We start from the raw sequence: 15,419 nt of genomic DNA on the forward strand, positions 1-15,419 counted from the left end.
TGCAGGTAGGAATAGGGTCCCCCAATCCTTTTGGTCGAATCCAAAGTGAAAAACAAAACCACTTTCTTCCTAAGACTTGAGCTTAGGGTGAGATACCCAGCCATGCCAGCTTTATCTTTGGCTGTGTCTTTGTAAACTGGATTCTTTGCCCTGCTTTTGCTTCCTTCAGTTGCCTGGTGTCTGCCCAGCTCTCTCCTTTTCCTGAGCACAGACCTTCATTTTGGTTCCTGAGCAGGAGGGCACGTCAGCGCAATGAGGTTGCAAACATGCTTGGTTCTCTCTCCCCCTACCCCCCCACCCCCACCGCAGACCAAACTATAGTGCTCTACGAAGCATCCACATCCCACCTGTGTGTCCTGCCTGTCCCACCTCCTGGCAGATGCACCTTCCCCTGTGACCTGGAAATCAGCAAAAGGGGAACCCATCAAGGGAATGTGAGTTCCCGAGCCAAAGCCTGCTGGCTGCAGCTCCATCCCTATTTTGCTCTGCCTATGTGCCCTGGGCCTCCTGGGCTCAGTGAAAACAGTGGTGCTCAGAGACTGATACATTTTCTATGACTCTTACCAAGTTCACTGGGCAAATGCCTCTTTGTAAAATGAGTCAATTCATACTTTGCAGCCCCATGCAGCCAAGAGATGCCAGGGAAACCTTTCTAGAAGGCGTTTTGAAGAATGGAATACTCCAGCAAGGAAAAGAAGGCCGGAACTCCTAAAAGAACTATACTGATGCAACAACAAGCAGAATCCAATCATTCACTTATTCATTCATTTCTTCACTGATTTGACACATATTTATTGAGTGGCTACCAAGTGCTAAGGTACTAGGGATATAGCAGCAAACAAAACAAAGCAGATAAAAATGCCCTGCCCTCACGGAGCTTACATTCCAGAACTCAAATAGAGGCCATGCCACCTTTCCCCTAGAAAAAGACAGCCGTGGGTAGCTAGCGATGGAGAAGTCAACTTTGTTTTCTTGTCATCCACCCTTGAAAACAAGGGGAGGGGTGGAGTCAGTGTTTCAGGGTCCTGGTGGCGCTAATGTTCGCTGTTGGGTCTGCCTTGTTTTGCAGGAGTGCGCTACAGCCAGCAGGGAAACAATGAGGTCACTTCCTCCTCAACAATCAGTCACCACGGCAACAGCGCCATGGTGACCAGCCAGTCTGTTTTACAGCAAGTCTCTCCAGCCAGCCTGGACCCAGGCCACAATCTCCTCTCACCTGATGGTAAAATGGTGAGTACACCTGGGCCATTGTAGCTCTGGAGCTGATAAGATAAGAGGCAAAACAAACACAACTTCTCACAAGGCCTGCCTCAAACAATGAACCATTGTAGCCCTACCAGGGAAGATGGGGGCTATCCAGAGTTGGAACGGAAAGGTAGAACGGGTGACCCAGCCTTCGATGGGTGGAAGAGGTGTTCGGTTTGAACCCAGCCAATAAATCTGACAGAGCTCTGCTCTCATTTTATTGATTGAATGCCTCATAAAGGAGCAAGCCGGGTGGGACACTGTTTGTTTTGGGGCTGCCAATGACATTTGTGTTGATAAAATGTTCATTCTCCACTACCCCCAACCAAGGCCTCTAAAGCCAGTTTTTTAACCTAGAGAGAGCCTCACTTTGAAACAAGCCCCCGCTTTCTCTTCACCACCCCCTGGTGCTGGCAAGGAGAGTAATTAGTGGATGGCAGGAGGTGGGGAGAGGCTTCTTGAACTGGGATTTTGAAGGACATTGGATGGCATGCTAGTGAAGGTCACAGCACAAAATGGCAGGGAGGGTGGGGCATGCTTACAGGGTGAGAGAGAAACACCGACTTTGAAGTTACAGTGACCCAGGTTCAAATCCCAGCTCCAGCACTTAATAGCTGTGGGCAGGTTATTGAGCTACTCCAGGTCTCTTTTTCTCATCTATAAAATGGGGGTAATAACACTAGGGTTGTTGAGGGAACAAAGGTGACAGTGAGGGAAATAGCACAGTTTTTGGTAAGGTAAATATTTAATAAATGACAGTGTTGTTGTTATATTTCTTTAAACGAAATTTTCTACATCCATAACCACCATCACACCCAGATGTAAATTTAGCACACTTGGTGAGAAATAGGCTGTTTGAATTTGAATTTTCAAGGTTTTAATCCTCTAGCAACACAAGTGCAGGGGAGAGCAGTTTAGGAGAGTATACAAATATTACGACACTTGTAAGGGTAGGAAATGGAAAACTTTAGTCTTTGGTCATGCTCTGTGTTTCAGGGCGGGCGAGGGGGTGTGGGAAGGGGGGGAGAGGGGAGCAGGTTCCTGGCTTCTACGTTCAAGGTGGAGCTGCACACATTCCCTCAAGGTGTCTGACCCAGAGGTGGGTGGGGGCCGGGGTGGGGGAAAGGGACAGGGAGCAGATGCCATTTTAGACCTTGATGTGTGTGCTGTATAGGCAACACAGGAATGGTGAGTCACAGGTGATTGAGTCCCCAACTCCCTGGAGGAAAAACAAAGTGTGGTTGCTGAGGGGAGAGTTGGCCCAGCCAATTCCAGTATCAGGGGACGTGAGCTGATCGCTCTGGTAGTGGTCTCTGCAAACTATATGAAGGGGTGCTCCTGTAGGAGGCATTTCACAGCCGCCTTGCCCTCCCCTTATCCCTTAAGCTTCTTCGTAAAGAATGGTTTGTCTCAGCTACCTTGTGAGAGGCACAGACACATTTTTATGAGTTCTCAAGAGTCACTTTGAGACCTAAACAAGTAGGAGTAAGAATTACCCAGGCTTCCCTTGGAAAAGGGGCCATGTGGAAGAGGTCTTGACTTCTCAGTGGATGGAACCTTCCAAGTTTCCACTCACTTGAAGGTCCTTAGGGTTTCCCTTTGAGCCCTCCCACCTGTTCTCCTAAGAGGCAAGCTGCGGCACCCAGGCTGGGGCTGCTCCAAAGGCAGCCTGCAGACACGCTTTTTCCTTCCTGTTCTGCTTGGCAGTGCCCTAATGGGCAGTATGTTATTGGATTGATGATTGACCGAGACAGCACACCTCAACGTTAGCAAACACCTGGAAGCTTGTTTGCAGGGACCAGCTTTTTACTAGTCTCCGACACCCTGGCTCGTATGTTATGTCCCAATTGCTGGAAGCCCCACATTCAAGAGTGTGTTTTCTGTTAATATATAACAAATCCATCAAAGATCTTGGGCCACTAAGGCAAGAGGGGAACATGGTTAAAATTAGTGCAGGCCAGGGAAGCAGCGTGTGAAAGTCTTGGGCTCCGTTATTCGTCAGCAACAGGATGGACGTTGCTTAACTTCCGTTTCCTCATCTGTAAGATGGGGGATAATGGATGTGAGAGTTACTTGGAGTTCTGCTCTTCTCTAAGTAAGCCCTGTACCAGGGAATGACAATCTGTGTGTGCTGACTTTCAGTAGGACACACACATGAAATCTTCCCCCAGATACTGGTTTTAGAAACAATACTGATCCATTTGAGCTTTCTTTTGCACTGTTCGTCCCCTACCCCGTGCCCAAATGTCATGCATTGACAAAGAGCTGGCCAGGTTTAGGGTTGCAGTCTGCGCATGTTGAACCTTGTTTTTTTTAAAAAGCACGTACTGGGTATTTTCACAGTATCGAAGCAGTGTGACCTAATGGTGAAAAAGCTCAGGCCTTGGAGGCAGGTAGCTGCTTTCAATGCCAACTCTACCACTTGGGCACATTTCTTACCTTCTCTAACTTCAGTTTCCTTGTCTGCAAAGTAGGGAGAATAATACCAACCTCATAAGTTGTAGGCACAAACAGCACTTAGCATAGTGGAAAGACTGCGAAGGGCAGCATTAATGTAATTCCAGCTCTCCGAGTTATCAAGTAAGCATCATGACTGAGCTTGGCAGCTCCCTGGCTTCCATCAGTCCTGGGAGGCAAATAGAAAATAATGGTTGCATTTAGAGGGGGGAGGAACTTGACCAAGATTACCTAAACATAGTAAACAAATAGGATTTAAACTCCAATAAAAATGAGTTTGAATTCTGGCTTTCTCAGTTACTAGTCAAGTGACATAGAGCTAGTCTCTCAACTCCTCTGAGGATCTTTCTTAATCTGTAATATAGGGCCAGTAATCATGATCCCTTCCCTATTTGTGTCATTATCTGTGGAAGACAATCAGTGAAAGCACATTACAAACTCCAAAGCCATACACGTGTAAGTTGTTTTTATCGTTGACATCTACGTTTTTCTTTCACCGCTAAAATCAAACATTGAAATGGCAGAGATTACGGTCCTCACTTTGTCACATCGTTGACTTTTTCCAAAGGATTACATTACCCAAGGGAAGGAAGGTTACTGATTTTTTTTTTTTTTTTATGACTCTGACATTTTGAAAAACAAGTCCAGCAAACTGGCTGGTTCTCTCTTGTTTGATGTGGCTGAATTCCTTCTTTGTCACATGACCCCTAACTCATTTCTTGATGCTCATTTTAAAAACACAAACAAACCTGTTTAGTTTTTTTTCTTTCATTCTTTTTCAAATTAACCTTGGAAGCTAGGGGGTTGATCAGAAGGCCAGGGCAGGAGGTAGTGTCTTACCTGGGTGCTGGTGTGAGAACTATAATCTGAGGAGCTCTGGGTGACGAGAGGCAGAAGAAGGGAAACTGGGCTACTCAGATGTCTGATGTATGTATCCTAACCCCAAAGCACCTCTCAGGGTTCCTGTGCCATCGAGAATGTCTGTGTTAGTTCAGGATGAGGGGAGCTGTCCTTTCTTAATAATAACTTAAAACATTAATTTAAAACTGTAAATAGTAAACTGCTTTATCATGAAAAAGTGTGTTTTGTGTAAAACATCAGAATCAGAGCAAGCACATCTGTTACAGCTGTTATTATTTAATACTATTCAGAAACTTCCAACCAATGTAATATGACATGCACACATATTAGTACTAGCACGGAAGAGACCCTATTGGCATTATATGCTGTGATGCCATTATACACTTGGAAAAATGAAGAAAATAAAAACAGAAAAGATGCTGTTAGGAATAAATAAAAGGATTCAATCCTCAGTAAAAGGATTCAATGTGGCATGTACAAAGTGAACACATTAAAATCAGTAGCTTTCTCTTACTAATCTGTCATTAAAATATAATGGTGAAACAGAATGGGGGGTACCTGGAAACCAAGGTTGTTTTAGTAGCTGTATCATTACAATATCACCTCCTTGAACAAAAAAAAAAAAAGAAAGAAAAAGAAAAAGAAATTAATGTACAGTGAAGATTTGGAAAAAGTAGAGAAGCTCAATAATGGCTGATCTCCCCAAACTCTTAGAAATAATTGCAGGGGTGGGGGAAAGTCCTCTACAAAAGGTAAGAACTTGAGTTCTAGAGTCAGAGAGCCCTGGGTTTGAATACCAGATATACCATTTATAGTCATTGGATCTTAGGCAATATACTTATCTCCTCAGAGCCTCAGTTTTTTTCATCAGTGAAATGGGAAAGGCGTAAGTATCTACCTCATGGGACTGTGGTGAGGTTTGTGAATTAATGTATGAGCAGTGTATGGTAGAGTCTGTAGTCGGTGAGAGCTACCCTGTGCTCCTTCCCGGTCCCTAATCTGCTTTCACTGGGGAATCCCAGGGCATTTCTTCAGTTATTATTTTTAGCAAGCACATGCCTTTAGCACCAATAAAACAGAAGGCATAGAGCAGAACAGAGGACACTTCCAAAGTGAGCAAGTGACAATCACATAATATTCATGGACAGAAGAATCTCTAAGGCAGGCTAGTAACTCAAAGATAGTCAACCAATGGAAGCATCATGAGGGAAGGGATTATTGTCTATTTTTACTTACTGCCCTATCTTCAGCACCTAGAACAGTACCCATACCACAGTAGGTGCTTAATGATTGTTATTGAGTGAATGAATGAAGGAAGGAAGGAATCCATCCATCCATCCATGCATTAGTTGTGCCAAGGAATTGTTAAGTGATATCATTTCGGACACTACTCTTTGCAGTCCCAGTTCCATTCATGCTGCTCTCGTTTTTTCTCTCCAGCAGATCTCAGTCTCAGGAGGTGGCTTGCCCCCCGTCAGCACCTTGACGAACATCCACAGCCTGTCCCACCATAATTCCCAGCAATCTCAAAACCTCATCATGACACCCCTCTCTGGAGTCATGGCCATTGCACAAAGTAAGTTCTGTTCTTGGTCAGACAACTTGGGGGCAGAGAGAAGCAGCATGAAAAGTGAGTCATCCTGATTGAAAAAAAAAAGAGACTAGCGAAAACCCCCTTCAAACTCATCCACTACTTATAGATTTGATTCACCTTGTTTAGTTTCTTATCTTTCTCCTCAAAAATATTTGGATAGTTTAGCCTAAAACAAGAGAAAATTATGGAATGGAGCTGAATCTTGGTCACAGCTTACCAGCTGTGCATCCTAGTTCCAATCATTGAACCTTCATGAGGTCAACTTCCTCATCTGTAAAATGGGTTGCTGAGGCGATCAAATGGCAGTGTGTATAGACACGCTTGTAAACCTCTAAAATATGAATATGTGTAATATTGTAGCTTATACTTTTATCTAGTGTTCATTCCTATCCCTAATATGTGGTAGATTTTCCAGGAAGGTGTGCTGATGTTTCCTTGTGTTGGTGAAGATGGAGCAAGACATGATGGGCTTCCTTCTAAATGGGGAATTTTGTGTGGTCATATGAGACCTCTTTGGCCAGTGGTAAAAATACAGTGAGTGGAAACTCTGAGGGAAATGGTCATAGCCTCTCTGGGGCTTTAAGGAGAAATAGGTTGTTTAAGCCCATGCCTTGAAGATGGGGAGATGGGTCAGGTCCTTCCAGCTCCAGGAGTCTCATATTCCACAGAGAGCCTGTACCCTGTCCCAGATGGGCCATTTCAGGGCATGGGAAGGCTGACGCGGACTGTATTTGTGGATGCCTCTGGGAGATTTAATGTTAATGAGTACTCAGTGTGTTTTCAGCTTCATCACGACAGCTCAGGCTGTGTCATCATTGTGACCCTAGGAAGTATTCCTGAAGAGTCTTGGGAGAAATCTAAGGGTGGCACACTGCTGACCTTTCTTTCAATCTGGGACTGCCCCGCTGTCCTCGTGGCCTCCCTTGTGTCGAGGGCCCATGTTGACCACCTCTTTGTTTTGTTCCTGCCTTTTCCTCTCCTTACCTCCTCTCTCCTTAAACCAGCTTTAGCCAGAGTAGCAGCTTGGGTCACTTCTGGAGAAATGACTTACGCACTCTTTATGGGCAAAACAGGGCTAGGCTCATAGGAAGCACACACAGATTTACTGAATGAGTGAGTACGTGTGGCTCTCACTCGATCCTTAGCTGCTCAGAAACTGGTACACTCCACATTTATTTTTTCAGGGGGAAAGGGGAATGGAAAAGCCCTTAGAGGACTTACAAAATAAAAAATTATTATAAATTTAGTGCCTTTTCACTGGGCCCTCTCCAGGAATATGGTAACCATACTAATACCATTGAGAATGAGATAGGCTACCTGAAAGCAGCTTGCTTGCCTTCTAGAAGATTTGCTTAAAAGGCCCATGGTAAGATATCCCACCTCTTTATCTCTACAACCAAAATGATACACAAACAATCCCATTTACCTTCTTTCTTCCCATGTCAAGCTTTGGCTGACACACACAGTTATGTACTTTCTTAAGCACTATGGGAACTAAAATTTTCCCATATTTTCAATTTAGTTCCTCCTTAAATGGGTATGTGTGTGTGTGTGTGTGTGTATGTGTGTGGTGTGTGTGTGTGTTGTATGTGTATATGTGTTGTGTGTGTGTTGTGTGTGTATGTGTGTTGTGTGTATATGTGTGTTGTGTGTATGTGTGTATGTGTGGGTGGGTGTGTTGTGTGTGTTGTGTGTGTGTATGTGTGTGTGGGGTGTGTGTTGTGTGTATATGTGTGTTGTATGTGTTGTGTGTGTATGTGTGTGTGGGGGGGTGTTGTGTGTATATGTGTGTTGTATGTGTTGTGTGTATGTGTGTGTGTGGGGGGGTGTTGTGTGTATATGTGTGTTGCATGTGTTGTGTGTGTATGTGTGTGTGTGGGGGGGTGTTGTGTGTATATGTGTGTTGCATGTGTTGTGTGTGTATGTGTGTGTACTTGGAGTAGGGGGAAGGGTTGTGAAGAACGGTGAGGATCACCAGAAAACTTGGCTGAGACACCACGGTCCTCCCTGTGGAGTGTCAGGATGAAGAATTGGTTGCAGGCCTCCTCCTTTCGCTAATCATGTCCTGTTGAGTATGTGGGCCCTGCCTCAGGACCTCAGAGGCCATGGAGAATGTAACAACAAATTACTTGGCAGTGCCAATTCCTCGTTCTCTACTCATCTACTGGCCTGGACAACATACTTCTTAAGCCGGAACCAGTGCCCAGAAAACAAATGAAAAGGCTGAGAGTCATACTCCATGGGAGCGAGAATGACATCAGTGGCTCTCAGTCCTGGAATTGAGGCAAATCAGGGTCACAGACTGTGTTGAAAATAAGATTCCTGGGCCTCACCTCTAAAGGTTCTGAGTCATTAAGTCTTGGGTGGGGCCTAGGAATGTGTATTTCTTAAATTGCTCACCCAGAAGATTCTGAAGCACAGGCAGGTTTCCGAACTATGCCCTCAAATGTCATCCACTCCACACAGGATAATTTGCTTTTCTGGGCAGAGATTTCCCAACAAGGGCAGCAACAATGGGTTCTAGGGAAAACAGCACATCTATGGGGCCTCCTACGAGACTGAGACCGTAAGTCGAAGGTAGGAGAGGAAAACAGTATATCTGGGTATCAGGTGAGACACTGGTTTGGGGAGAAGCTAAGCCCCTGTGGGAAACTAGAGATAGTGCTATTCTGAAGGTGATCTGAGGATCCCACCCCCCAGCCCCACCCAGGAGAGCCAAGGGAGGGGGCTCATTCCCCCTCCACTCTCCTTTTAGGTTTCTGATAACAGTATCAGCTAAAGCTCTGTGTAGGCAATTGTTGAGGTTTTCATGCTATCTCCATGGAGGACTTCCCACAGACCTGCTTATAAAACCCGCTCCATTTCAGGAAAGGCTCTCTACGTGTCCCTCCTGCGTTTGCCTAAAAGAGACCTTTTTCTGGATTTTCTTCTTCCTTTGATTCTTCCCCCCACTTCCCCAGAAAGCAAGGTCAAAGGAATATTGGCGACTCCAGGAAAGAGGTTAGGGTATCTTCCCCCTGATCCTCTTGTCCCCACTCCCACTTGCCTCAGCTGTCTTCCCCCGAGTCCCACCGAGGGCGCAGATGGAAGCTGGGTACCAGGGACCCAATCTTGGCAGTACTGGCCCTGGTTCTAAACAGACCTCAGGATATAAACAAGTACAGAACCACAGAGGTCCTCATACCCCCCGAACAGAAGGGTGGCAAGACCCACTATAATTGCCAACCTTTAACCTCCTCTCCCCAGTACCTGTTCCTTTTGATGCCACAAGCCCTGTGTTGCCAGATGAAATATGTCCACTTTAAAGACTGGCTGAGTTTCAGGTTTTTTCCTCTCTGCTATAATCAAGAGAATGAGCACCTCACCCCTCTCAGGGTCTTTATACGAAGCCTTTAAAGGAGTACGTCAGGCTTCATACTCCCAGGACGGTGGAGGTTGTTTTGTTTGTTTGTTGTTGTTTTTTTTGGTTTTTGTTTTAATCAAAATATGGGTCTCTGCACACTGCTGCCCTCTGCTGGACAGACAGATCTAGGCAATATTGTGCGCCTCAGAGCAGACACTTTCACCTCTACCCTCAGGGCATTACCAGGGCAAGCCTCTTAGAGGCAGGCATAGATGGAGTGGGCCAGTAGAATCAGCTTTCCCAGGGCCCTGGCAACCTCAAGGGAGGTCAGATGACTTTGGGAGACTCTCCAGCCTCAGTCAGATCTGTTTAAAGCCCATTTCCATCTACAACTCACTGTGGAGTTTGAGCAAGTCCCTTACTCTCTTCAATCCTCAGTTTCTTTGTAAAATCGCTTCCCATGCAGTGTCGTACGTAACAGGCTCAGCCCAGTGCCTGGCACATAGCAGGGGCTCAGTGGATGACCATGGCCATCCATTCGCCTCTCCTCATCCAGGGAAAGGTGGATCTCTGATCTTTCCCTCTTGCTCCCACAGGCCTCAACACCTCCCAAGCCCAGAGCGTCCCGGTCATCAACAGTGTGGCCGGCAGCCTGGCAGCCCTGCAGCCGGTCCAGTTCTCGCAGCAGCTGCACAGCCCTCACCAGCAGCCCCTCATGCAGCAGAGCCCGGGCAGCCACATGGCCCAACAGCCCTTCATGGCTGCTGTGACTCAGCTGCAGAACTCACACAGTAAGGACACGCACGTGCTGGGGAGGGGCACACAGGGCCCTCCGCAGCCAACCTCTTCCCTCTCCGGGTCTGAACTTGCTCCAAAGTGTATCGGTTGGGTCACTCCAAAGTGTATAGGTTTTCCCTACCTATGATCAACCAAGACAGTTTCTCAGACATAGCTCTTGTATGGTGCTGTACCTTTTTCAGTCTTCTATTTTATCCCCAAGACTCCCCAGGGGAAGGTCTGAAGAGGATAATTGAGGCCTACCTGTAAAGAGAGTTGGAGATAGAGAGCAGGGATGGCATGTATGTGGAACAGGGGCCACAATTCCCCACACTGGCACCCATAGACGGTATTACCTGTCAACCACAGCACCTTTCCCAATGAGCCTCAACTTAGCCTTTTCAGTCCAAAATTCCAAGTAGCCATTACCGAATGATGAGAGTTGGCATTTAGTAGGTTGGTGCAAAACTAATTACGGTTTACAAGGTTAAAAAATTTGCGAAAGCCGCAATTACTTTTGCACCAACCTAATAGTTTGCATCTTGTTTGCCTTCCCTGAAATTGAAGAATTTTCTAGAGTCCCCATGGCTTCCAATTTATACACTCCAAACATCTCTAATCATGAACGTGAATATAGATGGAAAATACCACCTACACGCCATCCTGGACAAAGAATATTAGGGTTTCCACCCCACACACAGAGGCTATTTCCCATCTCCAATTTCTACCCCTACCCTAAGTCTACCTTTCAACCATTTATTTCCCTCCCACCCCCTATCTCTATACCTCTCCCCACCCCTATCCTGAGCCCCAGGCCTCAGTGTTCTGGCCAGATTAGGGTATAGCCCCTAGCCTACTAATTTGGGGAGAAATTGTGGCTAGGATGGCTTCCCTGCTTCAGGCATGGTCCCACAAGAACATCAGAGAAGTCTCTGGAATAGAGTAGCAGTCTTGGAGTCAGACAGACCTAGATTTAAATCCTGGCTCTGAGACTTACCAGCTATGCAGCCGTTACTACGTTGCTTAGCCACTCTGAGCCTCAACTTCTTCATCCATAAAATGGAAATAATATTCATGTAAACACCCAAGTGACTGTTTATTAAGGGACTCCTTAACAGGAGGAGACAGGAATGGGGAAGGCGATTTTAGTTTCTCCCCTGGCTGCCTCAGGCAGAGCTGCGGAACTGAGGGAGACAGTCAAGTTCAGCCTTCTTCTATCCTCAGGGCTCTAGTCCCCCTCAGGCCTGTGGAGCTGGTTCCTAAGCACCATCTCACATTCCAATCACATTTTCGTGGCTTCTAAAAAATCTGCCACAGCCTGTAGTCGAGCCTGGGACCACATGCCCCTCCTTTTCTTCTTCTCAGGGCCTGACACTATGCTCCACACTTGCCCCCGCCCCCTCCCCTGGGCAGGCTTCCTCAGGGGCCAGGCCGGGTTGGTGGGACAGTCCGAGAGCCATCACCAGCCACCTGCTGAGGCCCAGCTGGCCTGGCTGGCTGTGAAGAAACAGCCCAAGTGGCCCCAGACCAGGAAATAACCAGCCTCCCCCCACGGAAAGGACAAGCGGAGGCGGCCTTCACCCCTGTTCCCTACTAGAGGACTCTTTGGTAGAACAGGCTAGTCCCTCCCTCAAGACCAAGCATCCACGTGCTTTCATTAGTTGTTCATGTGACCTAGAATTTACATAAACATTATGGATAACTAGTGTGAGTCCAACAGTTCCAGTCTTGGTGGATAAATACTAGAAAAAGTAAAAAAATGAGTCACATGCTCCTGGAAGTTTTACTTGAATTCAGTCTCCTTTTGTCTATCCTCCTTCATATTTCTGGGGTATCATAAGGCTATGATGTCACAAAGCATTTTAGTGCAAATTACAACAGCCCAGAATCATACAATTAATTACACCTATGTCTAATTATAATGATTCATTAACTTATAATTGCTAGCTTAGGACCTGGTACTTGAGTCCTGGCAGAAATGGTAAGCACGTGCTGGCCGTGTCCTTCCTATGAGTTTGCAGCTACTTTAGAACAATTTTGGGCTTAAAATCCCAGATGCACCACGTACACCTAAGGATTGCTTGTTGACGCCCAGGCATCTAACCCTTTATTGAAAGTTAGGGGAACAGAGGTGCTTCCACCACAGAAGTGTTGTCTACCACTATATGCCAGGCACTGTGCACGGCTATTTATTGATTTGGTACAAAGTGCTTTACACATGATCTCTTCTAATCCTATAACAGATATTATTCCCATTCTATAGGTAGGAGACTGAGGTTAAGTAACTTGGTTAAGGAGCTAGGATTTAAACACATGGCCATTCTTTCTACCACCTAACACTTCCTTCCCAAACATCACCACCACCACCACCACCACCGCCCCTTTAATCTGCCCGGGGACACAGGAGCTGTGGCGTGGGATGGTGTGGGTTGTGCATACGCTCCTGTGATCTGCGCCTTGATTTTGCTTTCGCTCTGTCTCTGTAGTGTACACACACAAGCAGGAGCCGCCCCAGTATTCCCACACCTCCCGGTTTCCATCTGCGATGGTGGTCACAGATACGAGCAGCATCAGCACGCTCACCAACATGTCTTCCAGCAAACAGGTAGGGCCAACGGGAAAGGGGGGTGGGATAATGACTCAGGCTATTGATGTGCAGAGAGTGTGGCTGGTATGGACTCAGCCACAAGTCTGGTCCTCCAGAGGCTCCCTGTTACTTGCCAATGGAATCTCTGAGGTCACAGGGGAAAGAAGATGGGCCACAGGTTAAAGGGGCTTATTGTTCCTCTGATGTCCCCAACAAGAGCACTAAATGGGGACTGAAGTTCGATAAGTCGTTGGAGACTGGATCACACAGAGCCTTTAGGCATTGCGATTGAGTATTCCCCGGTAGCTTGTCAGTGACTCATGGAAAAGGTATTTCCAAGGAGAGCTCAGGAAGTCAAACCCTCTGTGGAGTTTCATGCTTTGTAAGAGGGATCCCTAAGGATTTTCCACAAGTTAGTCAATGGAGAAAGTAAGTGATAAGTCAGGGGTCCTGAGGCCAATTCCCCCAGTCCAGGACTCATGCTGGACCTAGAAGGCTGTAAGCTCCAGAGAATGACCAATTCTACCAACACACGGGGACCCTCAGCAGACAGCCTAGCCTGTCCAGGGGCCTGCATACACTTGGTATTTTATCAAGAAACTTAGAATTGACTCCCTGGTACACTAAAAGTGAGGAATCCAGAGGCTTAGTCACCGTTTCAATTGATAACTAATTCCCAGCGCCACATAGAGGTGATAGAGGAATAAAGAAAACCAATAGCAAGGCTCACCACTGAGCTTGGACAGCTGGACTGTATTGGGGCACTGAGAGAAAACAGGACAAGATGTCTGAACACAGATGACGATTCCAGAATAATACAATAGGACCTTTTAGTAGCTAGGGTCTATGCAGTGTGGGAACTGTTTGGCCTTTATTGATTACTAGATAAGTAGGCGACAACCTTGAACTTCATGTCAGAGGCGCTCAGCAGGGTTTGGTCTTGTTGATGGTTTTTTTCTATCTGAGCTCTGTGAATCACACTTCATCCACTGCCACGTGCTTCCAAGCAGGTTCTCTGCTCTTCCCTTTGCTCCCATCTCCTCCTGGATCTGCAGTGTTGTAGAGCAGGTGGGTTCTATTCCTGGTTGTACCACACTTGGTGACCTTGACCTTCCTGAGCCTTTGTTTCTTCATCTTTAAAATGAGAGTCGTAATATTTACTTGTTCTGAGGACCCGATGAGGTCATGCAGATTAAATGCCTGGCACGTCTTGGATGTACATGTACGTGAACACACACGGCCTAGGCAGCCGGGCTCTGGAATTGTGGGTGGGGGCGGGCAAAGGAGAGGTGTGTGGGACCTGCTTTGCCAGTCTTCTCTCACCCAATGGAAGATGAAAGGACACCCCCTGTTGCCCTGCCCTTCGACTCCCGTGCGATTTCCCATTCTTTGTAGTGAGCAGGGAAAACATTTATCTGTGCTCACAAATCTCAATCAGGGGGGCAGCCAGGCGCAGCAGCCCTGCTTGGGAATACCTTCCCCTTTGAAAGGTTTATCAATCCATCTGCCGCTTGGTCAGCCCTAGACAGGACTGTGATTAATTATTCCTGTCTTTCCCAAGTTGACTTTGATGCTTGCTTGTTGAAACAAGTCCTCTGAATTCAGGAAATGGTCTCTTAATCAAAATACTTCAAGATGCTCTCTGAGACACTGCCCCAGCCCCCAAATGGCTTCTCCCCTCCACTGGACAGAGTGGCCAGTCGACCTTGAAGCCACATGCATGTCCCACTTAGAACTACCGTGACATTGTCTCCAAGTCCCCGGACATTTCAGGATAAACTCACTTACGGGATGATGAGGATGAAGATTATACTTAGTAAGAATAAAACCATTCCTGTAGCACTTTACAGTTTATACTTCTCATGCGCGTTATCTCATCATTTTCTTTTTATTAAAACCTCCTAAGTACAAAGAAAAGAACTAACGCTCAGAGACGGAGAGCATCCTGCCCAAGGTCACACAGGTGATAAATTCTAGAGCTGGACCTCTAGACTTTGGTTTTTGACGCTAAATCCTGTACTCTTTCCACTGAAGCAATACCCATCTTTAAAATACCCTTAGTAATTGCTGCTCTTGTAGTCTTTAATGGTCAGGAACAAGAGTAAAAATGGTGCCCACTTACTATCTTCCAACCAGGAAACTTTCTTCCTACAAACTGGAGAAGAGGGAACGGGAAAGGCAGAATGAAGTAGAATGGGTGTAAATGTGCTGCCTCCTGACAGCAGGAGGAACCCAAGGTGAAGACAATTTGTGTAAACTCTGTTCCGGAGGCAAAGGGTCAGAAGTGAGTTCCGAAAGAGACCTGGTGGCGATTCTGCTATTCCTGTTTTACGGTATTATTTTCCAAAAGGCATTTCAAGACCATTGCTAGGAATCAGGGGCATGTGGTGTGAGGAGAGGAGGATTCCTCGGTCCGATGTGTTGGGGGGATGGCTGGCCTAAACAGTTAAACCCCACAAGACAGGGCTTCCAGAACTTTTCACATGCTGATGTGTGCATTGAACAGGCCCTTAGTATATACCTTGCTCCTCGATGACTGCGTCACAGGGACACAG

General features: G+C 46.5%; 1 protein-coding gene across 6 annotated transcripts in view; it reads left to right on the forward strand.

The window, feature by feature from the left end:
• Window positions 1-15,419, forward strand: part of HNF1B (HNF1 homeobox B) — a 51,556-nt gene that overhangs the window by 29,938 nt on the left and 6,199 nt on the right. For 2 of the 6 annotated variants that reach the window (XM_019732599.3, XM_019732601.3), the window contains exons 5-8: window positions 1,070-1,230; window positions 6,004-6,139; window positions 10,097-10,291; window positions 12,764-12,882. In XM_019732599.3, the coding sequence (XP_019588158.3) occupies window positions 1,070-1,230; window positions 6,004-6,139; window positions 10,097-10,291; window positions 12,764-12,882 (611 nt within the window). The remainder of the gene's footprint in view (window positions 1-1,069; window positions 1,231-6,003; window positions 6,140-10,096; window positions 10,292-12,763; window positions 12,883-15,419) is intronic. The other 4 variants (XM_019732600.3, XM_019732602.3, XM_074319553.2 and 1 more) reach the window with 3 other exon arrangements.

This window comes from Rhinolophus sinicus, chromosome 12 (genome assembly GCF_057876585.1).
Source record: "Rhinolophus sinicus isolate RSI-liver-muscle chromosome 12, RSI-T2T, whole genome shotgun sequence".
Classification (NCBI taxonomy): domain Eukaryota; kingdom Metazoa; phylum Chordata; class Mammalia; order Chiroptera; family Rhinolophidae; genus Rhinolophus; species Rhinolophus sinicus.